Source organism: Barbus barbus, assembly GCF_936440315.1.
Source record: "Barbus barbus genome assembly, chromosome: 34".
Classification (NCBI taxonomy): domain Eukaryota; kingdom Metazoa; phylum Chordata; class Actinopteri; order Cypriniformes; family Cyprinidae; genus Barbus; species Barbus barbus.
In genome coordinates, this window is record NC_136762.1 from 15,482,189 (window position 1) to 15,505,473 (window position 23,285).

General features: G+C 35.3%; 3 protein-coding genes across 3 annotated transcripts in view; 1 reads left to right on the forward strand and 2 right to left on the reverse strand.

The window, feature by feature from the left end:
• The window catches only part of LOC306854311 (small G protein signaling modulator 2-like), a 60,580-nt gene extending 54,746 nt beyond the window's left edge, over positions 1–5,834 (reverse strand). The window contains exons 1-2 of the mRNA XM_079392207.1: positions 5,591–5,834; positions 1,466–1,541 (exon numbers count right to left, since the gene is read on the reverse strand). Coding sequence (XP_079248333.1) covers positions 1,466–1,541; positions 5,591–5,650 — 136 coding nt within the window. The 5' untranslated portion in view covers positions 5,651–5,834. The remainder of the gene's footprint in view (positions 1–1,465; positions 1,542–5,590) is intronic.
• A 1,206-nt stretch (positions 5,835–7,040) lies between these two features.
• On the reverse strand, positions 7,041–10,958 carry LOC306854326 (BTB/POZ domain-containing adapter for CUL3-mediated RhoA degradation protein 2-like). The gene is made up of 7 exons (XM_079392236.1): positions 10,761–10,958; positions 9,600–9,942; positions 9,335–9,504; positions 8,574–8,657; positions 8,409–8,461; positions 8,106–8,301; positions 7,041–8,020 (listed from the first exon to the last, which is right to left on the reverse strand). Exons 2-7 carry the CDS (start codon positions 9,838–9,840, stop codon positions 7,802–7,804), a joined length of 963 nt encoding a protein of 320 aa, XP_079248362.1. The 5' UTR covers positions 9,841–9,942; positions 10,761–10,958; the 3' UTR covers positions 7,041–7,801.
• A 432-nt stretch (positions 10,959–11,390) lies between these two features.
• Positions 11,391–23,285, forward strand: part of LOC306854115 (mitochondrial import inner membrane translocase subunit TIM50) — a 32,877-nt gene continuing 20,982 nt past the window's right edge. Inside the window, exons 1-3 of the mRNA XM_079391946.1 lie at positions 11,391–11,918; positions 12,735–12,894; positions 14,215–14,246. Coding sequence (XP_079248072.1) covers positions 11,715–11,918; positions 12,735–12,894; positions 14,215–14,246 — 396 coding nt within the window. The 5' untranslated portion in view covers positions 11,391–11,714. The remainder of the gene's footprint in view (positions 11,919–12,734; positions 12,895–14,214; positions 14,247–23,285) is intronic.

The window sequence follows — 23,285 nt, forward strand, 5'->3', positions numbered from 1 at the left end:
CATAAACACTTAGAACAAGTGCTTTCTGTGGACAAATCACTACTCCCCTACTGTACGAAAGCAAAATGAGGTTGTAAATGTTAACAAAGCTGTGCAATATTGCAGTACATTACTTTTTCCATTCATATAACAACTGCATTTATATTTGTAGATTGAGGAAACTTGACTAAGCAATATCTGTGGTGCCACGCAGCACTGGTGTGTCACTGACGTAATGAGGCTGAGCCTGGGTTAATGTTCCGGCCTGTCTGTGTGTCACTGGAGTAAAGAGTGTGAGTCACACACACACACTCCCAGTCATCCGTACTGGACAAATCAACCTTATTGTTGGCAGTGATCCAAAGCTCCGGAACTATCATCATGCCACCGAGCCCCAGCCATCGCGTCTAAAGTCTTTCCTGATGAGGAGTCTCATCTGTAAAGGCTCATCAAAAATGATTTTTCTGTTTAGATTAGTGCTAGTACCTATATTATATATAAAATATTACTAATTACTAAAGTTTTTTTCTACAAATTCAAATTTTAGCAACAATTTTATGTGTCTGAAAGAAACATTTTTTCATCACATGCTGTCTTTATACAAAAATTTATATTAATATATAATAATTATTAATTACTAATTTAATTAGCAATTTGAATTTGTAAAACTGGGAAATTTGCATCTATTTTTAGCGATCAGAAAAAAAAATTTTTTGTTTATCTCTATATATTTTTTTCAATATTTCTTAAGTGATTATTAGGCTCTTCACAAAAAGGTTACATGCATGCATATTAATTATTAGTTCATTAATTTTTTATAATTTTTAATAATTAAATTTGCGATATCAGATGGGAAATTGTGCAGCAATTTTTACATGTCAGAAATAAATATATTTTTACTTTTATTTATATTGATATATTTTTACATATTCGTAGTTATTATTAAGTTTTCTTTACAAAATGTTTTATTTATCTACATTAATTTTTAGTTAATCATTTAAATTCACAATATGAATTTGCAATACCAGTTTCTGCTATTTTTCAGAAAGAAATACATTTAAGTTCAATTTAAATTTGTATATTTGTAATAATTATTTGATTTTATTCTATATACTTTAATAGTAATTATTGGGTTTTCTTTATAAAATGTAATATGTATATTAATTATTAGATGTTTAAAAAAATTTAATACTTTAACTTGCAAAAATCATTAGGAAATTGTGAAGCTACAATTTAACTCCACAACAGCTCTAAACTCACTTTTACTACAGCATGATAATTTGTTAACGATTTTCAACTTGGAAGACTATTACAAATTATTCTCACAATTTCGAACCATATCTATGTTAACCAGCAAAATAACTTGGTGACATTAAAATCAGCACAATTAACAACATTTTATGTGTCACAATGCAAATGCAAGGCATAAAAACATCAGCATTGGTCCGTGTGATACAAAACACCTCTTCTCTCAAACTGTACTCACTGCAAAGTGCAATAATGTGGCTGCTGTCTTCATGTACAAACTTCTTGGTCACCGCCTCCTCCATAATCTGCTTCACCTAGACATGGAAAGACATGTAATTAGGAGTGGCAAAGACTGGCAAAAAATAATGGCAAGTCAAAATTCTTGGAATCAGATGCACAAAAGCAACTATTTAATCATGACAGCGTAACCACAAATGCTTTAATTAGCATCATTCAATTGATAAGTTTCCCTGGGAGTGCAAGGAACTGTGTAGAATGAGTCTTTGTCACATTTTTCTCTTCCAACTGTCAGTACTACAGCAAATCCCAGACTAATTAATCACAATCCTTGCAGGCGGCTTTATACTGTTTATGTAATTTGAAGAACAGCAGAAGGTTAATTGTACCAATGAGGAGCAGCAAATTATGGGCATCTGCTGATTATGGGCGTGACTTGTGTGCCCCCTATGGTATGAGATTTGCTACAAGGCCAACAGTCAGCAAAATCAGGACAATTTAAAGAAATGGTTCACTTAAAATATAAATTCACTAAAAGTTTACTCAACCTTAGGCCATCCAAGATAAGTATGTTTTGTTTTTTTATCGAAAAAGATTTGGAGAAATGTAGCTCAGCATTGGATCCTCTGCAGTGAATGGGTGCCATCAGAATGAGAGCCCAAACATCTGATAAAAACATCACAATAATCCACACATCTCCAGTCCATCAATTACTGTCTTGTGAAGTGAAAAACTGTGTGTTTGTAATGAACAAATCCATCATTAAGATGACTTTAACCTCAAACCACTGTTTCTAGCTAAAACAAGAGTCATCTATCCATAATAGTGCTTTCTCCAGTAAAACAATTATAATCTTGTCTGAATCAGGAGAGAAATATGCACAGATCAAGCACCGTTTGTGGAAAGGAAAACAGTCCAAAATGAATATGTCAGTGAATTTTGATATGCGAGGACAGACTTTTTCACTGGACGAAGCATTATTATGGATTCATATGTTGGCCAGAAGTTTAAAAGTTTAAAGGTAAAAATGTCTGATGAGCTATTTGTTTCTTACAAAACATTAATTGATGGACTGGAGTGGTGTGGATTACTTGTGGATTCCTGTGGTGTTTTAATCAGCTGTTTGGACTCTCATTCTGACGGCACCCATTCACTGCAAAGGAACCATTGGTGAGCATGTAATGTAATGATACATTTCTCCAAATCTTCTCCTATGAAGAAACAAACTTATCTACATCTTGGCTGACCTGAAGGGGAGTACATTTTCAGCAACATTTCACTTTTGGATTTACAGTTTTTTTAAAGGCTAATATAAATATTTGCTGTTGTCCTTGGGATGAAATGAAAAAGAAAAAATTAAACAGTTTTAAAATCAGTTCACTACAGCAGCCTGTTGCATTACATAACATGTCTCGAAAGACACGAGAATGGTTGGATGCAAATGCTTCACATGATTCAAATGAACACAATGGCATTAAAATCCATTTCCAGCCGAGCTGACAGCGGTAACAATGGCGTTAATGAAGCCATCACAAGGATTTTTACAGCTGAAATAAGGGGCAATCAGAGCTTGTCAGTCCACACACACACAACATGTGGAGGGATATCTTCACAATATGCTCAGTTAATACACCATCCAACGTCTGAAAATAGAAAGAGCTCTGGCATCCTCTTCCCAATTTAAAAGGATATAGTGAAAACCTACAAAGACAGACTCAATCACATGCACAGCTATAAAAAGAAAAGTCTACGAAGCAGAATGCAGTTCAAAATCTAAGCTCTTGACAGAAAATCTAACAAAAAAATGGGGTATGCAGTTCTGCAGACGCAAAAATAGTTCGTAAATATTAAATAGATCATTGCAAAATGGTGTAATGTAGCTCAATTCAGCCAATAAATATTGATGGGGGAAAAAGCAGAGAACAGGAAAATGAAACTAAGTTGTTTTGCTCTAATGGGAGCCATGTGTGACGATCCCTGCTTCATGCAGCTGTATTAATCGTGATGCAATTTAATTTCTTAGGTAGCTGCTGATGCTTTCAGTTCCTAGGCAACCAGAAGGCGGCTGACTGCAGCTTAAAGTGACAGAGACCTGGGATGTTACACAAAGAAAGTCAATGGAGGAATAAAAATCTAATCCTGTGTGTATAGGACTGTTATAAGCTGAATGCATTGTAAATATTCATTCAGATACTGAATTTCCTCGCTATACATATAATGCTTAAAATAGCTGAAAAGCAAAAATGTGAGGTTTTTTGTAGAGTTATATATTTCACATATACACCATATGTCATAAATAGATTCCGATAGACATATAAATGTGGAATGACCTACAAGAGAAGCACTATAATCAATGGAAATCAATGTTACTCTATGTTAACTAAAGAGTCCAGTACATCTCTGTGGAGGAAATGACTCATTTTAGAGGTAAAAAATAGGTGATTTGAATGAATATGACACACAAAAGTTCTTTAAAACTTGATGAATGAGATTGTTAAAAATTTATTTCCTTATAAACCCAGGCCACTGAGCCACCTGAGGCCATATACCTTAAGAATTTAATTATCACATCCATGATATTAGACATGCCCTTAACTATCATGAGAAATTATGGCTGCCAGGACTGTGCATTAAGTTCAAGAGGCTGAATCAGCTATGTGGACACAGTCTGTTCTGACACATGAGATATGCTGGTACCAATTTAGGACATCTATTCTTTGCAGCAATTCATTCAAGATTTCTATTATTTATGAGCGCCGGATTTAAAACTAGCGTTCCCTGCACTGTGGGGGAAAAGATAAGAATTAATTACACTGATACAAAAGAATGTAACAGCTTCTCCCGCTGTACATCCTGGAGTGAAAACATTCGAAACTCTGTGAATGTGAAGTCTTATCAAATAATTATTACAAAATACACTCATGAACAGTTCATTCATATTTATCGCAGTCTACTTATTTTGAATTGGCATAAAATGGTTCGTACAGAATTTTTAATATATGGTTTTACTCCTTTTTTTAGGTTAAAATAATACCTTGGATGAATCTTTTTCCCATTACAAGACTCTCTTGAATACTTGAATCTGATTGGTCGATCACAACAATGACTGGGTTAATATATTTGTATATTAACTAAACTAGATATTTCTGCTGCACTGTCCAGAAGTTAAGATGTTTTTTAATTGTTTTATTAGACTATTATTCTAAGAGGAAGTTTTACGCACAATTAGAAGTAGAGGAATAATTTCAAATGAATGTCATGTTTTTATTTATTTTGTAAGCAATGTAGTAAGTGCAACAGCAAAAATATTTCATTACACTTCATGTACATTATTGCTTACTTAGTCATGTTTTTAATAATGAGTTTGAATTAGTGTGTAAACCAACAATGGCCATACTGGTCTTATATAATGCAGATACGAATTTAACTGTATGATAACCCCCTCACTTTAAACTTTAACGTGTAACTGCTCAAAAATGAAGTTACTGTTGTATTCCACATGAGAAAGTTTCTCTGCATGTGACAAAAAGAAAATAAGCCCAGATCAAAACAGGTAACTTGCAGAGCAATCAATGCAACGATCTCTTCAAATCTAGTCAAACAATAAAGTAGCGCGCTTTCTCTTACAGTCGCGTTATAAATAAACCTAGCGTGCTCTGAGCGCTCAGACCCTCAAGTGTCTGTCAATGGAAATTCGAAGTCAACTCGTTTTTGTTTACATTGCAGCAGGCTATGAGCATATTCGACACTAAAAACGTACTCGGTTTAAACTGTATTTAGCCATTTGCACAAGTCAGAATCTATTGATCACCGCAGAAAGCATTGATTAAATCACTGTCTCCCATAGCTACATTAAGTTACAGGCGGATGAGGAAGGAAATAGCCGACCCATCCAGCGCTACAGGTGAAAGGGTTTTAATGTGAACCTATGAGAAATATAATAGCCTTAACTGAGCACTCGTAAATGCAACTCGTTACACATTAATTCATCACTGTAAGCATCAGCGCATCCGAAACTTATATGCATGCACTAAATCAGATGCAAAGCATGCATGTGAGCTGATCGTGCACGCATGTTTTAGCATCCAATCAAAACTAAGACAAGAAATAAATTGACTGCACTTACTTCTCTTTTGACGTTCCATAGTAATTTCTCTTTAAATTCTTCATCTGTAGTCGAACCCATTGTCCCTGACTGTTAAACAACCGAAGTGCAGCATAAACTGGCTGGAGACATAAATCTGTACGGCTCGCCTGCCTTCCTCCCAGTACTTCTTTACCCTTCCTTCCTTTTCATATAAATGTGTGTACTGACAGCTGAGCGTTGACGCATCTAAGCACTGCCGTAGCGCATCGTGAAGCCATCTCCTGTTCCTTTATGACGCAATCACCGCTGGCCCCGCCCCCTTGGCATTGTTGATCAATGGGATAAATCTCTTCACGCGCCGTGCGCCGTTCAGGCAGTGACGGCGATTTATTTTTAGCTCCCCTCCACATTTGACAGCTCAGATGAGGGCGCCTGTGGTGGTTGAACTAATCAGGCATTGTCATTAGGCGTTCATATGACCTACTGGATGAAAAGATACGTGATGCATGATGGTTATAGTCTCACATCCTATCATGGAAGGAACAGTTGGGTATATAAATGGCACAGGTGCAGCCAACTGGAAAAAATAACTACCGAGATAATATTAAATATTTCAAAGCTGTTTAAGGGGTTTGCGGTACAATTTATTAATAAATTAGTTAACCCAAAACGAAGATATAGATTAGTTTGTTTCACAAGAGATTCAGATAAATTTAGCATTACATCACTTGCTCCCCATTGGATAATCTGCAGTGAATGGGTGCCGTCAGAATGAGAGTCCAAACACCTGCTAAAAACATCACAATAATCCACAAGTAATCCACAGGACTCCTGTGCATCAAGTAACGTCTTCTGAAATAAAAAGCTTTGTTTGTAAGAAACAATTCCATCATTAATGCGTTATAACCGTATCCATAATGCATAACTCTTCTTACATCAGAAATCCACTGACATATTTGTTTAAAACGGTTTTTGATCTGCGCAAATTTCTCCCCATTCAGCAGAGAAGACTTTTACACTGGAGGAAGCAATATTATGATAAAGGACTCATATTTTGGTTAAAAATGTCTTTTTAACTAAAAATACAATTTACAAACATAAAATAGAAATAAATGGAATTTAAACATGCAAACAAGTAGCTTTTCACTTCACAAGACATTAATTAATGGACTGGAGTGGTGTGGATTACTTGTGAATTATTTTGATGTTTTAATCAGCTGTTTGGACTCTCATTCTGACGGCACCCATTCACTGCAGAGGATCTATTGGTGAGCAAGTGATATAAACTTCTCCAAATCTGTTCCTATGAAGAAACAAAATCATCTACATCTTGAATGGCCTGAAGGCAATACATGTTTTAATTTTGGGGTGAACTATTCTTTCAATATCTACTGTTAAAGTTACTAGATAAAAATAAAATACTTTTAATTAAAATAAAAAAACCACGAAAGATGACACTTTGATTTTTTTTTTTTTTTTTCTTGGTTCATACGTTGACAGGCAAAGGGGTCCAATGTTGTTTTTGGACCATATTAACTATAAAGGTATAGGCAAATAAACCTGAATTATTGTTTAAAAGATTTTTCATTTTTGGGTGAAATTTAAGAAAATATTTTGTGAGTGTTAAATAACTAGAGCAGGAAACTTTTAGGTCACATTCATTCATTCAAGTATTAAAAACATTTATTTTCATCTTACTAGACCAAAAAAAAAAAAAAAACTACAAACTGATTTTCCCAAATACAACACCCCAAGTCCATAAACAGGATTTCTCTTTGATCAAATCACAGTACTTGATTAATGTAGGCATAAGGCAGGATTGTAACGGAGTATATGATCCTGTACAGTTAGCAGAAACAGAGTGATGTACTTCTTGGCAAATTCATCTTGGCAAGATGTTATCAAAACATTTCATGATTAGGTTATTAACTACTGTTTAAAAACAGTGTTTTCCTAAAAAAACTAACAATAATGAGGTAAATAAATTAAAATATAGGAACTGATTCTAGTTCATGATCAACTTTTTGTGTTATGTTCACATTAATGTTCAAGCCGGATTTCATCCACAACATTGATTGTCAAGCCACCTACAAAAAAAAGAAAGACAAAGCAGCAATTTGTTCAGGCAGCGAACTACAAAGTGGTTAACGGTGCTGGTAGTTTAGTGTTCTCCACAGACAATGTGAAAACAGAGGCATTGGTTGGAAGGATATATATAAAATGTCTTGGATGCCTCAATTCACAGTTAGGCTAATGTCCAAGTGGTCTGTCGTCATAAGTGCTGTATCTTTTAACGTGGATGCGCCGCACACGCTCCCTCAGCTCCACGGCCTCCTCCTCTTCACTGTGCGAGCAACAATTGTTCCGTCTGCGGGTGGCCTCCAACAGCGAGTTATCTGGGACTGGGAGAGTCTCATAAAGCAGGGCATTTAGCGTCTCCTCGTAGATCCGCGCTTCTGGAAACTCAACCTGAGCGCATTACGAGAGCTCTTCTTTGACACGTTCAAACAGGCTATGAAAGTGTCTATTGAAATAACTTTTCAACAAGACTTACCTTTGTCTGCTTCTTCTCAGTAGCATAAACAATGGATGTGCAGCAGACTTCTGCTAGCTTACGGCTCTGTCCGTAAAAGGACCAGCAGCAGATCTCGTCTCCGATGACATCTTTAATGAAGAGCACACGACTGCTGTAGCTCAGAGACAGTTTCTCAAACAACTCGATATTCTTGAGTAGGTTGTCATCCGAGTTGCTTTTGAGGAAGATAAACACCAATCAAAAAGACAATAAGAACACTAGAAGCCAACTTAATTTCTCAAAAAGGTAAATCATGTTGAATGTTAAAACACTAGTGTTTACCTTGTATAGGAATATTTGTTGTTACCTCGGTTGTAAAGCAGTTTTACAACAGGCTATATGTGGAAAAATAATAAAGGCAAAAGACATTCAGAGTTGCAGATGATCTTGCTTTATATGTGAACATAAAACAAACACCAAAAAACAGGGAATATTTGAAAGCCTCACCCTTACGCAGCCTTGTATCAGCCTCTCTTCCTCTTTAGGAGATGTTATGACTGGGATAACACACAAAGCCTTTTCTTCATTATCCTACCAACAAACAAACAAATAATAAAAAAAAAAAAATGGAACAATGTCACAAAGCCTGCCAAGAAATATCTGGGTCATATGTCACCCCCATTTTTGTAAGCATGTATGTATATTTCTGACAGAAAGACATTCTATACATACAAATACATACAAAAGTGGCAGTAAAGACTTCAATAATGTCACAAAAGATTTCTATTTCAAATCAATGCAGTTTTTAAGCTTTCTATTCGTCAAAAAACCCTGAACAAATGCCTTACAACTTTTTACCTACCCCAAACTTGTATATTACTATATGATATTACAGAATTTGCCCCAGCTTCCATTACCATAATGCACCCTAAAATTTAATATTCCCATTATTTTCAAACAGGATTATCATTACTACAATACACATTTTATTTTACTGCTATACAGTACGCGATGATTAACTCTAACCCTAGAAGCAGTAAAACAAATTCTACCCAGATGTAAAGTATTTAAAAATGTAAATAATATAATTATTTTTCCACATTACAGTAATAAGATTGAAAGAATCTTATTTGCATTACAACAATAAAAAAAAGGCTTTAAAATGTTAAATATCTAATTTCTTTCTTTTAATTTTGGAATGAAATATAACCTGATTGTTTCATTAAAGTCACACAAAAACAAGAATAATCAGGAAAGTCTCAACCAACCTGCAAGGCTCTCTGGCACAAGTCTATCAATCCCTGGATCTGGTAATACTTTGCTTCTGCTAGGAGCTCCATGATACCCTGTCTGCTCTTGGGCAAGGTCACAAGTCCATCACGGAGATAGCTGAGAATCGAACCAAAGTGTTTCCCACAGCGATCTATTAGAATCCAACCTTAAAAAAACAAAAACAGAATTCACATAACATCAGCATCGCAAACCAAGGCTAAAATGGATACATCGTATCTTGGCACTGTCTAAATAACTCACCTTCCTTATCAGTGAGCACATCTATCTTGCCGCTGAACATGGATCTCAAGAGGGTGTCCTGACGGGTGAGCACTTGCAGTGTGGAATAGTAAAGATTTCCGCCAACATTGAGCTGCACGTACTTGTTGCTGGTGACACCGCGGTATGTGCAGGTGTTAGCCTTAGGGCAGGCCACTGAAGAGACTGACACAATGGGCCCGGTTTGCGGTTGAAGCTGGTGCAGGCAGCTCTCCCCTGACATGTCCCGCTGTAGGTAGATAACCACCCTGCACACAATGGGTCTGATTTCCCCCGCCGTGGTGAATGCTGCTGGGCAGGCTGCTAGTGGTGCAAAACCTACATGCTACACGTCACATAAAACAACATGCATACAGCTTCATATATCACAACTGGCATGATATTTATTTTTGATACATTTTTATTAAATCTCTCTCTCTATATATATATATATATGTGTGTGTGTCTTTTTGTGACAAATGAGGATAAATTTGTATAATGACACAGGTATGACATAGATATTACAAGGTGAAGGTGACTTTTCAGGACATTGGCCCATGTCCCCACTTTTCAAAACGCTTATAAATCATACAGAGTGAGTTTTTTGGGGGAAAGTAGAAATGCACAGTCTCTTGTGAGGGCTAAGTTTAGGTGTAGGGCAATAGCACACACAGTTGGTACAGTATAAAAACCATTACGCCTATGGGATGTCCCCACTTTTCACAAAAACAAACATTCGTGTGTGTGTGTGTGTGTACAATTAACAAACACATTTACATTAAGTGTGAAAGATTTCCAATATGGTAAAAACATGCAATGACTACCAATGATAACATCAAATATGACCTTGTACTGTAAAGACTGAAAAACCACCAAGTGACACATATTGAATTTGTATCGTGTATATCTTGACTATTAATCTATTAATACATACACTTTTTCTGCTGTTGCATTGCTACTAAACTAATTTAGAAACGTCTCTAACGTAACTTTACAAACAGGCAACGCAAACGTGTCTGGTTAATATAAGGACACAAAAAGCACAATGACTTTGGATTAATTTAATGCTAAGCTAGAAGTAGTTTAGTTAGTTTATTTCAAAATAGTTATGAGTTAAGGTAAGTTTGTCGCCATGAATAAACTTTCCCAAGCTAGAAAACTCACCCACTGTTCTTCAGTAACTCGTGGGCGTTTAACTGAACCCGAGGACTTGTTCAGTTCGACAGTTTTTATTCAACCATATATGATAAGAGAACAAATAGCTCTATCTGAAGATATACAAAAATAAAAAAAACACGTTTCACTTCTTCCTTCAGCGATAACAGAACGGTGTTGATTGCTCTTCTTCTTTGAACAGGTTATATCGAGATAAGGCTCTACTGCCACCCATAGGCTTGTGCAGGGACCGTCAACCTCGCCAAACCCTTTTAAAATATCTTTCATAAATAACATAAGCAAACAATACGACGTTAAACCGATTTTCTCAGTTAACTAGCTTACCTTTATATCAATTCCATGTCCTGAAATCATGTTTATTAATGATCTATAACAGGCTTTTTCACATGTAAATACATTATCCATCATTGTTACTTTATATTTTTACTTTATATTTTTGCTTATGTTTATTTGTTTGTTTAAAATGTTCTATTTATTCAATATTATATGTTATACAATATATATAATACATATTCTATAATTTGTTTTCATTCATGGATTCCTACAACAGGCTTGGCATTTCGAAATAGTAATTAAACTTCATAAGTATGAAGTACTTTTATTTTGAAATTAATGCCCATATCAGTGAATGTTCTAGATTTGTCGATATGTATTATGCATCTCTCCATAGGATGCCATCTTTGTATCATTATTATATCTGTTAGCCATCTGCTTTTATTATTAAACCAAGCATTGCATTTAATTATGATATTTGTAGTTAAAATACTGGGAACTTTTAACAGCTTTTGACGGCGAACATGACGACATTCCAAGACCAGCCTTCGCGTTGCTGTTCCTGGCTCCGATTGGCTCTCTCTGCCTGCCAATCACAACAGACGCAACCAATCAAACTCGTTTGTCCTTTCCGCTCGCGCTCAGTGCTCTAGCTGCATCATATTCAAGATGTCGGCGGTGTCTGTGTATCCCATGTGTGTCCGGGCGAGCCGGGGCCTCCTCAGACTGAGGCAGGGGGCTAGAGGCTCCACAGCTCCTGCGGCGCTGGATGTTGTCAGGGCTCTCTCCGCCGACACATCTAGTAGCAGTGCCACAGGAGGACTGGCCCAGGCAATACTGCAGGAGAGGCTCCAGCAGCAGCAGAAAAGCCAGGTGAGCGCTATGACCGCCTGACATTCCTGCATGACAGGGTATTAGGCAGCCAATTATTGCGTTATGGAAAAAATACTTATATTCTTACATGTTAGTACTTAGGCGTCGAGTATATTGATGAAAAAAATACCGCAATTTGTCAAATGTTTAGGTCTGGTGAGTGAAGGTTGACAGGTGGTGGTTTGAATGAAGTCAGACATGCTGTCCGAGTTATGTATGACAGAGCAGTAACGTTAAGTAACATTGATTACATTTTCACATAATCAGTAGAAATCAGTGCATGTTATAACGTTTATTCTTAAATATGTAGCATAAATGATTGTAAAGGACAGAGCTGGATTACAAATGCTAGTTATATGAGTTTCTGTAAACCTGCTTATGAAATAATAGTCAGAAAAATCTATTACTTTTAAACTTTGAAATTTATGTTTCAAATATGATGCATGCTTTATTGAGTTAAATTTAGTTTGTTCATAATGCAAAAAATGCAACATTTCAATTCAGTGTGGTTTAAATTTCTTTCACATTGGAGCTGTATTATGCAAGGTCAGAAGCCCTCTTTAATGCAGAAAAGGGCTGAAGGCTGAATGTCTGTCAAAGGGCAATGGGTCTCACTGAGTGACAGCTCCTCAGACCGTTCAAAATAATGGAATTGGTGCTTATTAGAAATTAGTCACAGAAATTAATATTCAATCTGGCTGTTGTATAACGTAAGATTTGGGATTCTTGTTGAGAAATTGGCTTAAAGGTTTGTCAGTTAATGCTCAGGATCCCAGGCAGATGTAAAGCAGGATGCTTTTGACACATCGTTCACAGGGCCAGCTTCCTCCAGAGGGTGATGACTCTGGTGACAAGAAAAATGAACAGGGTGAGGACAAGAAACAGAAAGAGAACACCGCATATGCTAAGAAGGTGGTCCTTCGGTTAGCAGGAATTATGGGACTTGGAAGCACAGTTGGCATTGTGTACATATTCGGTAAGTTTGCCTGTTGCTTTCTTACGTTAAGGATGGGCACCAATGGATTGGAATGTTATAAATTTGACTATACGTTTTGAACATTGTTGGATTATTTGGATTATTTTTGACTGGCATTGTTGGATTATTGGGTTGTTCTTTGGATTGTTCTGAATAATCATGAGAATTTTTGGATCTTACTGTATTTTGTATAAAAAACATCATATATGTGCTACTATGGTGAATATTATTTTTTAAATATTTTTATTTTATTAAATTTTATTTTTGTATTGCAGGATTAAGTTTTATTAATATGCATATGCATAATGCATATTTACTATCATTTATTTTATTTATGTGTTTTTACTGCTTACTAATATATATTATACAAACGTTTATATAAATACAAACACATGCATGTATATGTTTAAGAGAAATGTTATGTTTATATATTAAATTTATTTGTATATAATATAAAATATAAGAATATGAATATATAAATGTATACATGTGAATATATTTTCAAAATATATACTGTATGCGTTTATTTATGTACACTTAATAAATATACACAGTACACATACATATATTATATAAACAAAAACTTTTATTTTGGATGTGATTAATTGCGATTAATCATTTGACAGCACTAATATATATATATATATATATATATATATGTGTGTGACCCTGGACCACAAAACCGAAATTGTGATTTATACATCATCAGAAAGCTGTCCAAATGATGTTCTTAGCAATGCATATTACTACTCAAAAATGAAGTTTTGATATATTTAGGGTAAGAAATTTACTAAATATCTTCATAGAACATGATCTTTTCTTAATATCTTAATGATTTTTGGCATAAAAGAAAAATCGATAATTTTGACCCATGCAATGTATTGTTGGCTATTGCTTCAAATATACCCCAGCGACTTAAGACTGGTTTTGTGCTCCAGGGTCACGTGTGTGTGCATGTTTATGTGGTTTATGAGGACACAAATTTGTATAATCATAATGACATGGGTATGACAGAGGTATTACAATATGAAGGTGGTTTATGAGGACACTGCCTATGTCCCTGTAATTCAAAAGACTTAAAAAACATACTAAATTGTGTTTTTTCTGAAAATCTAAAAATGCACAAAGTCTCCTGTGAGGGCTAAGTTTAGGTGTAGGGCAATAGCACACACAGTTTGTTCAGTATAAAAACCATTACGCCTATGGAGAGTCCCCATAAACCACAAAAACCAACATGTGTGTGTGTATACTTTTTATTATTATTTTTGCTGAAACTCACAGTTTAAAATCATGACTCATTATGAATGTTTTGGTCTGTAGGTAGCAATTCTGTGGATGAACAAGGAAATAAGGTAAGCATGAACTTTCACAAAGTCAGGTTCTAAGAATTAATAGTTATTTTTGGCAAGGCATCGTTAAAGCAGTAGTTCAACGTATGTTTTGAAATCACCAATACATCTTTTAGACATATTCTAATGAGCTAAGAATTTCACCACCTTCTAAAGAAAGAGAAAAAAGTTAATACACATTAGCTGAATAGATTTACTTAGCAGTTTAAAAGTATCTTAATGATGATAGTTAATGCCAAAACGCTTCCCAGCTGTCCATCTCTTTCCTCCATTTTTTTCTGATGTGGTAATTTTAAACAAGCTCTAAGCCACACTATTTCCCATGGCACACTTTCTCACCTGCACTCCCCCACCAGACTCTTTCTATTGATAGGCCTACTACATTCGCGTTTGCCTGGCAGACAGTTCAATCAGGTATCGTTGTGAAGATTTTCACTCTGTATGGCACACTTCTCAAAGTGCTGTGAATTTCCTTTCTTCAGCGAGCAGACTTCTAGCACCTCTTGAGGTGGTCCACTTCAAATGACTTACTTTACAAAGGCAGTCTCGCAGGAGACCAGAGTGAAATGTGCTTTGATTGTTGGTGTTGCATTTTATACCTCCCTTTCCTATGCAAGAGACATGTGCTGTATTTGTAGCTTGACCATGATGTTGTGACAAGAACCGATTATTTTTTTTTTTTTTTCATTTCAAATTCTCAATGTCATATTGAATTATTATTGTATATTGTGATTTAATGCAATGTCTTCACCCAAAAATGAAAATCCTGTCATTATTTACTGACTTTCTATTCCAAACTTGTATCTTTTTAAGGTGTTAAAGGTGTAAACAAGCATTTAAGCTTGTTTTTCTTATAAAAGCTCAAATTAGCAAGGTCTTGTAATCTTTCTGGAAGCCACCCACTTTTAAGGAGGCACACTTCACAAGTAGATGCCAAACGCATCTAGTCTGGAGGCATGTGCCAGAGGTGTGAATTCAGGAAGGTGGTCACTTTAAAGAGCACACCTCCACCTTTATTAGACATCCTGTTGTGTTACCTGCTTAAGTTAGAGCTCAGTTGTAAGGACACACTTCACATGTCAGTGTGATCTCACAGGAGTTCAGAGGGCCATCGGTGCCTGGTCGCACACCTCATCCATTATATTGCTTGAGTTTTACTGTTCTCAACTCTTGTGATCTTATTGTGAGCATGAGACCTTTATCCTGTTCCCGTACTATACATTTTCATTGTCTCGGGGACTGGCTTTAATGATCGGTCTAACACATTTTTTTATCTTCCTGTAAATTACAAGAAGGGAGAACAAAGGTAGTACAGAAACATCTGTACTATTATACATTTACATTTAGTTATTTAGCAGACGTCATAGGAAGCGCTATGACAAGTCTCGGTTAGCCCAACACAGTACTCGTAGGTAGCAAGTGTTTTTTTTTTATAAATAAAACAAGTAGATATGAATCAAAAAAGAAAGAAAGCTAGTATTAGAGGGTCAGATATAAAGACTAACAAAGAAGACCGATAAATAAAACCGAATTAGAATAGAGAGTGCTAGAGTTAGAGCGTCAAATAAAGATGGAAGAGATGTGTTTTTAGCCGTTTCTTGAAGATGCCTAAGGACGCAGCTGTGAGTTGGGCCGGCCATTCCACCAAGAGGGAACAGTTAATGAAAAAGTCTGTGAAAGTGATTTTGTGCCTCTTTGAGATGGTAAAGTAATGCATTGTTCACTTGCAGAACGCAAGCTTCTAGAGGGCACATAGGTATTATATAAACTACCATTAAACTTTTATGTTCATTTATTTTATCCAAAATACAGTAAAACAGCAATGTTTGTGAAATATTTAGGGGTGACCCTGAATAGTCAAAGAATTGATGCTTCAATAGGAGGAGCCTGATTCAACTCCAAATCTCACAGTCGAATATTCGCAGAGGTGTTATGATCATGGCATTTTGGCTGTATGGGGGTGCTCAAATGTCTGATTTCACATAGAACTACCGGTTTTCTCCCAATAAGTTAATATACAGCCAATTATGATAATGCTGTAAATAAGAATCTAAAAAGAAAGAAGCTTTTAATAAATTTTTTAAACGTGCATGAATATATCCAGCCACCCCATGACAGATTTAAGTTTCACTTTTCATAATCCATGACCGACAGAGGAGCATCTTGGTGGCATGGATTTAAATCTTTAACAAGACTCAAACTGACAGGCAGAGTGAAAGACTGGATTTTTTTTTGATCAGGTAGGGTACAAGTGATTTGAAAACATTTCAGCTGGTTCTAATTTTACTTTTGCATGCTGTGAACATAGGCGCTGATCCCGTGGGTGCTTGGGAATGGCTGAGCACCCATGTAAAAGCTCGAGATATTATCTATCCACTATCACTTTGGCGAAACTGATCTGGCAAACTATCTAATGCATATTTGTGTTTGCGCTTTGGGGAAAATCATAAGGTTTAATTTTGTCCAGTGCAAGCTTGCAAATCCTCTCGTTATAACAAAACTTAATGAAGTCACGATATAGACAAGTTTAGGGATTATAAAAATGCAGTGCTGTCTGTGTGCTTTCTACGCTATAGCCTTTAATCCATTTAGAATTTGTATTTTTTGGCCACCTACATGCTGCAAAGTTTCAAAAATGATATCCGCATATTTATGCAGGATTCAAACTTGAAAGAGCAATGGACGGGACAAAAATACACATGGAATTGTATGTGAATTGAGGCTAGAGCACACTTTCTGAAGCACCCGCAGTAATTAATTCTGGAACCAGGCCTGGATAAAACTATTAGGCAATCGCATGGAGTTTTATGTGGCAGTAGGCTATGCGTCAAAGTCAGAAAAATTAGCAGGATATTTGTTCATTTCCTCTGTGAAAATCTCTATACAGTTAGAGTAAACATGAACATGGGCTTCGATTACTGCTTGCATCTGTTGATTTCATCTTATGTGAATTATTTGCTTTTATTTAGTGCAAATCTACAGTTTCATCAGCTCTGATAAGTAATAAACAACATGATATGCTGCCAGCTAACGTTAACTTTGTTATCTTTTAATCAAAACATAAAACATTATTTACCCCATTGTATCTGCGAGGCATCCATTACACATTTTCCCTGTGTGTTAACGTCAGTATTTATAACTGTCAAATGTCTGACTACATGGTAATGTATTTTGGCCCGCCCCCAAACAAATGATTTGGCTATCAGTCGACTATCGACAATTCTGATTCAGAAGCCATTAATCAAGAAAATAGTTGTGCTGCTTAATATTTTTATAGAATCCATATTCCAGTTTTCAGGAATCTTTGATCAATAGAAAGTTAAAAAGAACCTAATTGATTTAAAATAGAAATCTTTTGAGACATTATAAATGTCTTTACTGCCACTTTTGATGAATGTTGAATATTAAGGCATCCTTGTTTAATAAAAGTATTAATTTAGTTTAAAAAAAAGTATTACTATGTTTTACATATGCCTCAGTTTCTTAATTCCTTCTGCCAAAAAGATCTGTTAGCTCTAAAAACATTTACACAAAATGTACTTTGGATAGATAAATTATGAGCAACATTACAGTAGCCTAAATTTAGTGCCGAGATTATCTGGTAAAACTTTAGATAAGATTCAATTAGTTAACAGTAGTTAAAGCATTGGTTGTTATGAATACTAGGGATGTAACAATATCTCACGATGCGATAATATCTCGATATGAAGTCCACTAAACAATATTATTGCAATATTTATTAAAAAGTAAAAAAGACAAATGAAAACAAATATATTGTATATTTTAAAGTTAAATTATTCTGTCTAATGCACTTTGAGAGTTCAAAATGAAGAGCTTCAACCCATGTTCTTAATTAAGAAAACCTAAGTCAGAAAAAAGTCAGTGAATTGACTTGAAATTTAAAGGGAACTCAACCCTCTTTTTATTTGCGGTATACTGTCTCAGGGTGTGTTCACACTTGTCATGTTTGGTTTGATTAAAACGAACTCTGGTGCGAGTGCTCTGTTGTGCTCTTTTGTTTAGGGTGTTCGGTAAGTTCTGTCACGAAATGCAGTATACGTCATTCAACCCGACCAATCAGGTTGTGAACCGATCACCATGCCTTTAGGTTCGGTATCATTAGGTTTACTGTCAATAATGCCAATGTGAACGCTAAGCGGACAAGGACCAAGTGTATCATTTTCCTTTTTGGTCCAGACCAAATGAATCAAACACCCTCAGTCTAAATTACATTCACACTGGCGTTTTAGGAAGCCAAATAAATTGGAATACAATAATTATAACAACAATTTTATAGTATTGTTATTCCTATGACAGTAATAGCCGTATATTGTAAAACAATTGCACTGTAAAATAAATTAAAATGAATTTCATAGGTATATTATTTTTGCTTTACACTAAGTAGAAATTACAATATTTTTTTCCTAAGTTCTAAACTTAGATATTTTGGATTTGGACTGCAGTAACCTAACCCATTTAAACCACTAGCTGTCAGCAATTCATACGGCATTTTTAAGCTTTTATTTTGATGGAAACGGCATCAAAACTCCAGCTTCAGTGAAAACAGTCTTACAAAAACAAGTCTCAAAGGTCTAGTGAAAGGCTGTAATCTTCCGTGAAAATAAAGCAGAACTGGTGGCCGTTGCGTTCCCAAACTCGTCATAAACTTACAGCACATGCAATAACGAATTCCCTCCATTCAGTGTGAACGGAGCCGTTCTGAGGTGCGGAAAACACCGGATCCTGAGCTGATCGCCTGAACGATGTGCGTGCTTCGCTTTGAAACGGGCAGCGAAAACCGACTTGATGAAGGGATTTAGCCATATTGTCCTTTTAGGTTTTAGTTCGTTTGGCAGATACTGTGCCAAAGCATAATGGCCCAAAACACAACTTTAAAGACCTTTTATGGTAGAATAAGACGTTTAAATATATTTTAAAAACTACACTTTTTGCCCAGAAGACCTATCTTTTCATATCGTCATGTGACCACGACAATATCGAGACAGTTTTGCTATCGCGATACCATGATATTGATAATGCTGTTACATTCTTAATAAATACGCAATTCAACTAATAATGAGCATCAGTTGTTTTTTTTTGCAGCATTTATTAATCTAGGTTAATTTGTTTATATACTATTGTTCAGTTGTTAATTTGTGTTGAACATAATACATTACTGTTCATTTACAACTACTACTTTTAGTTCCTACTATGGTACTATTTGTTCCCATAGCTAGTTTGGTTGCTGCAAAGTAGTTTAATTGAAAGATCAAATTGTATCAAAGGTAATGTTTTTTTTATATATATTAAAGCAGTTTCTCTCACATTCTTCAGGAATGTGAGCGTCTATAAATACATTTGTAGGAAGCTTTTAGTCATATTAGAAAAGTTAGGTTTGCCAGGTCTCCTAATTTTGGGATTTAGACCCAACTGTTAATGTGTTCATTTTCAGACCTCTTTGGTTTAGTGTCCGCTGCGCAGACACACTTCTCACAGCATGCCGGGTCTGATCACAGGTGTCACCTCATTGCCTCTGTGCTCTATAAACCACACACCTTTCAAGCTTTCTTTAAACTGTGGCATGTGCTGGGCTAAGGTGTTTGCACGGGAAAACTGTCTTGTTTGCTGGTTCCACCTCACCTTTCTTAACTTATTTCAAAAGGCACACTTTAACATGCATATAACCATATAGGAGACAAAATGTGAAGTGTGCCAGACATTTTGTTGTAAAAATTGTCACCTCTACTCCTCCAATTGGATGTCAATTAGGTGACCGTGTGGGACTGGAAACCTGGCTCTTTTCCCATAGACAGGCTTTTGTCTTTTTTTTGTCTTTTTTTTTTGCTAGGACAATTCAGAACCCTTTGCTAAGACAGAAAGTGCTTAGTTTGGTACCATGTTATTTTCAGTGTGCTTTGAAGTTTGAAATGTTTGTACATGTTTTTACCATTTTAAATGTTTTTAGTTCTTTAAGTAATTGTTTAAATTGCTTTGTTTATTTTTAAATATGGTACCTTTTTGATTATTTTTTTTCTCGTCAGAGTTGTTTAAATTGCTTTGAGTTTGTTTTTACTTTTTTGTTTTTACCATTTTATTTATTCTTTGAGGGGTTGTGTAAATTAAAAAGTACCTTTTTGCCTTGTTTGTATATTTTTGATATTTTTTGAAGTTCTTTTTAAATAACCTTTTTAACCTTTTTTTTTGAGGGGGGTTGTGTAAATTGCTTTTGAGCTTATTTTTAAATATGGTACTTTTATTTATTTAATTTTTTTCTCTCTCTGAGGAGTTTTGTAAATTGCTTTGAGCTTGTTTTTCACTTTTTTTACCATTTTATTTATTTATTATTTAAGGGGTTGTGTAAATTGCCTTGAGCTTGTTCATACTATTTTTTTTTTTTTTTTTTTTTTTTTTTTTTTTTTTTTTATTATTTGAGGGGTTGTTTAAATTAAAATACCTTTTACCTTGTTTTTGTTCTTTTTAAATCACTTTTTTAACCATTTTATTTAATTTTTGAGGGGTTGTGTAAATTGCTTTGAGCCTATTTTTAAATATGGTACCTTTTTACTATTTTTTTTGGAGGGGGGGGGAGTGTAAATTGATTTGAGCCTATTTTTAAAAACAGTACCCTTTTGCAATTGTTTTTCAGAGGGGTTGTGTAAATTTTGTAGCTTGTTTATACTTTTTACCATTGTTTATTTATTATTTGAGGGGTTGTGTAAATTAAGTACTTTTTTCTTTATTGTTTGTTTATTTTTATTTATTTAGTTTTTGAAGTTCTTTTCAAATACCTTTTCTTTAAGCATTTTTTTTTTTGTAGGTCTGTGTTAATTGCTTTGAGCTCATTTTTAAATACAGTGCCTTTTTACTATTTTTATTTATTTATGAATTTTTTAAAATTGTAAATTGTAAAATTGTTACCATTTTATTATTTATATATTTATTATTATTATTTTATTTTTTGAGGGGTTGTGTATATGGTGGTTCAAAGCTGGTAACCCTAAATTTGCCGGCTCAATCTGGGGGCTGAAAAAAAATTCCACAGTTCCTGGTCATATGCCAATATGATTGACATTAGCAATCATTATAAAACATTGCAGTATTTTCCAGGCTCTTAGTACATTTTTGGATGAACTATCCCTTTAAAGGCTTACCTCTCACATCAGTGTGCTATGTGTAAAGGCTTGAGGTGTTTCCTCGGGAAGATTGCTGCCTCAAAGATCCTGTAGGCTTTGAACGGGCACATTTCTCAGGCAGTTGAGATGTCGTAAAAGTTGTGAATGGAGTGTGCCAGACCTTGCTTCTCATGCTGAAGACCTCACTTATTAGACTTCTTGCCAGAAGGTATTATCACCCTGCCACGATGTTTTGGATATGATTCACACCTCAGTCTTTTAGCTATTAGACGCTCTCAAAAGATCATTCAACCAGTTCAACCTGTAACGGTAAAGTGTTTGGGGAAAACCCGCATGAATGGATTGTTTGTCATCTCCCACTGTTACACATTTGACATTAGCACACATTTTACTTGATGTATTTACAAAATAAGTGGTTGGCTGTTGTAATTTCCAGCGGGCAGTAGCTGATTTTATGCTATACTTTAGCTCAAGGACTGTTTTGAAAACAGGAACCTTCACCAAAGCCACAACCTTCAAACAGACTGTTTATCCAGCATTTGTCATGTGAATTAAACCCTCATAATAATGTCCTACAGAAACAAGTGACTTGAAGGACACGCTTAGCACAGTGTGGTGATGTTTGTTCTCTACACCTCTTTGGTTTAATGACCCTTTTGGCTTGCTTGCCTTTTGGACAAGTGATGGAACTGGGCACACTTCACATGTAGTCAAGACCTTGTTGGGGATATACGTGGAGTGTGCCAGGCTTTAGGGTGCCATTTCTTACAGCCAAAGTTCTTAATTGAAGGGCGCTTAAGGGAGGTGACAGCGTGAGAGCAAAGGCTGAATCCTCTTCTCATAGAACAGAATTGAATGAGCCACTATGGCTGTTGGAGTTTGGTTCTGTGCTTCAGCATGTGCACCATTTCCTGCAAGGATTTCAATTCAAATATTCTTGCTAAAGAAACATTTCTTACTTTATGATCAATGTTGAAAACAGTTGTGCTGCTTAACATATTTGTGGAAACCTTAATACAGAAGAACATAATTTATGTAGCAGTTTTTTGTTACACATTTGTGTCCTTCCTGAATATATTTTTTTTAATATTCTTACTGACCCAAAAATTTTGAACGGTAGTGTACATCCAGCTGTATGTTGAATAGCAGTGTGTTTGTGGGTAGATATGAGTATAGTGCACTCTGTATGGTTACAGAGCTTTCATCTTCAGTGGTTGTGGTTTCTCTTAGAATTCAAATATAAATACAAATTCATAGCTTAGTCATATTGAATAGATAAAACATTTTTGCTTGCATGCTCATTTGCCATAGTCAACACTTGCATATACTGCGTTAGTTCCATAACCATGAAGTTTATCCATTGCTCTTTTTTTTTTTAAACAATATGACTTTAATATAAACAATGATCTCCCTCTCTGTATTATCTGTCTTCTTTATCTCTTTGCAGGCAATGACTGAAACCTAAACTGATAGTTCAGTCAAAAATGTAAATTCTATCATAATTTACTCGTCCTTGTGTCATTCTAAACCTGTTTAAATTTCTTTCTTCTGTGGAACACTTTGCAGCATGTCGGAAACACACACAGAGAGAGAGAGAGAGAGAGACGTTTCTCAAATTATCTTAGTTTCACAGAATAAAGTCAGAAAGAAAATTGGAACATGATTGACTGAAGTCTGATCAATTGCAGAAATGTAGTTCACCAGCAGGGGGCAGTGTGTGTTCTTCATGTTTAACAAGTTTTCTTTACTCCACTTATTTATATTTTCTGTTTTCACTTTATTGTTGTTTCTGTTTCAACATATATGTTTCTGTTTTTTATTTATAATTAAGTGACATTTTCATGTGATGAACCAGAAAATTGAGGCTTGAGTCAGAATATTCTCCTTCAGCCTAAAATCGCACTTGGCC

What these genes read in the sequence shown, in the direction of transcription:
- LOC306854326 (XM_079392236.1), bottom strand. Translation starts at nt 9,840, where the DNA reads ATGTCAGGGGAGAGCTGCCTGCACCAGCTTCAACCGCAAACCGGGCCC. An exon ending in TGATACAAGGCTGCGTAAGG is followed by an intron (nt 8,462 to 8,573) that starts GTGAGGCTTTCA and finishes TTCCACATATAG; the next exon opens with CCTGTTGTAAAACTGCTTTA. An exon ending in CTGAGAAGAAGCAGACAAAG is followed by an intron (nt 8,021 to 8,105) that starts GTAAGTCTTGTT and finishes TAATGCGCTCAG; the next exon opens with GTTGAGTTTCCAGAAGCGCG.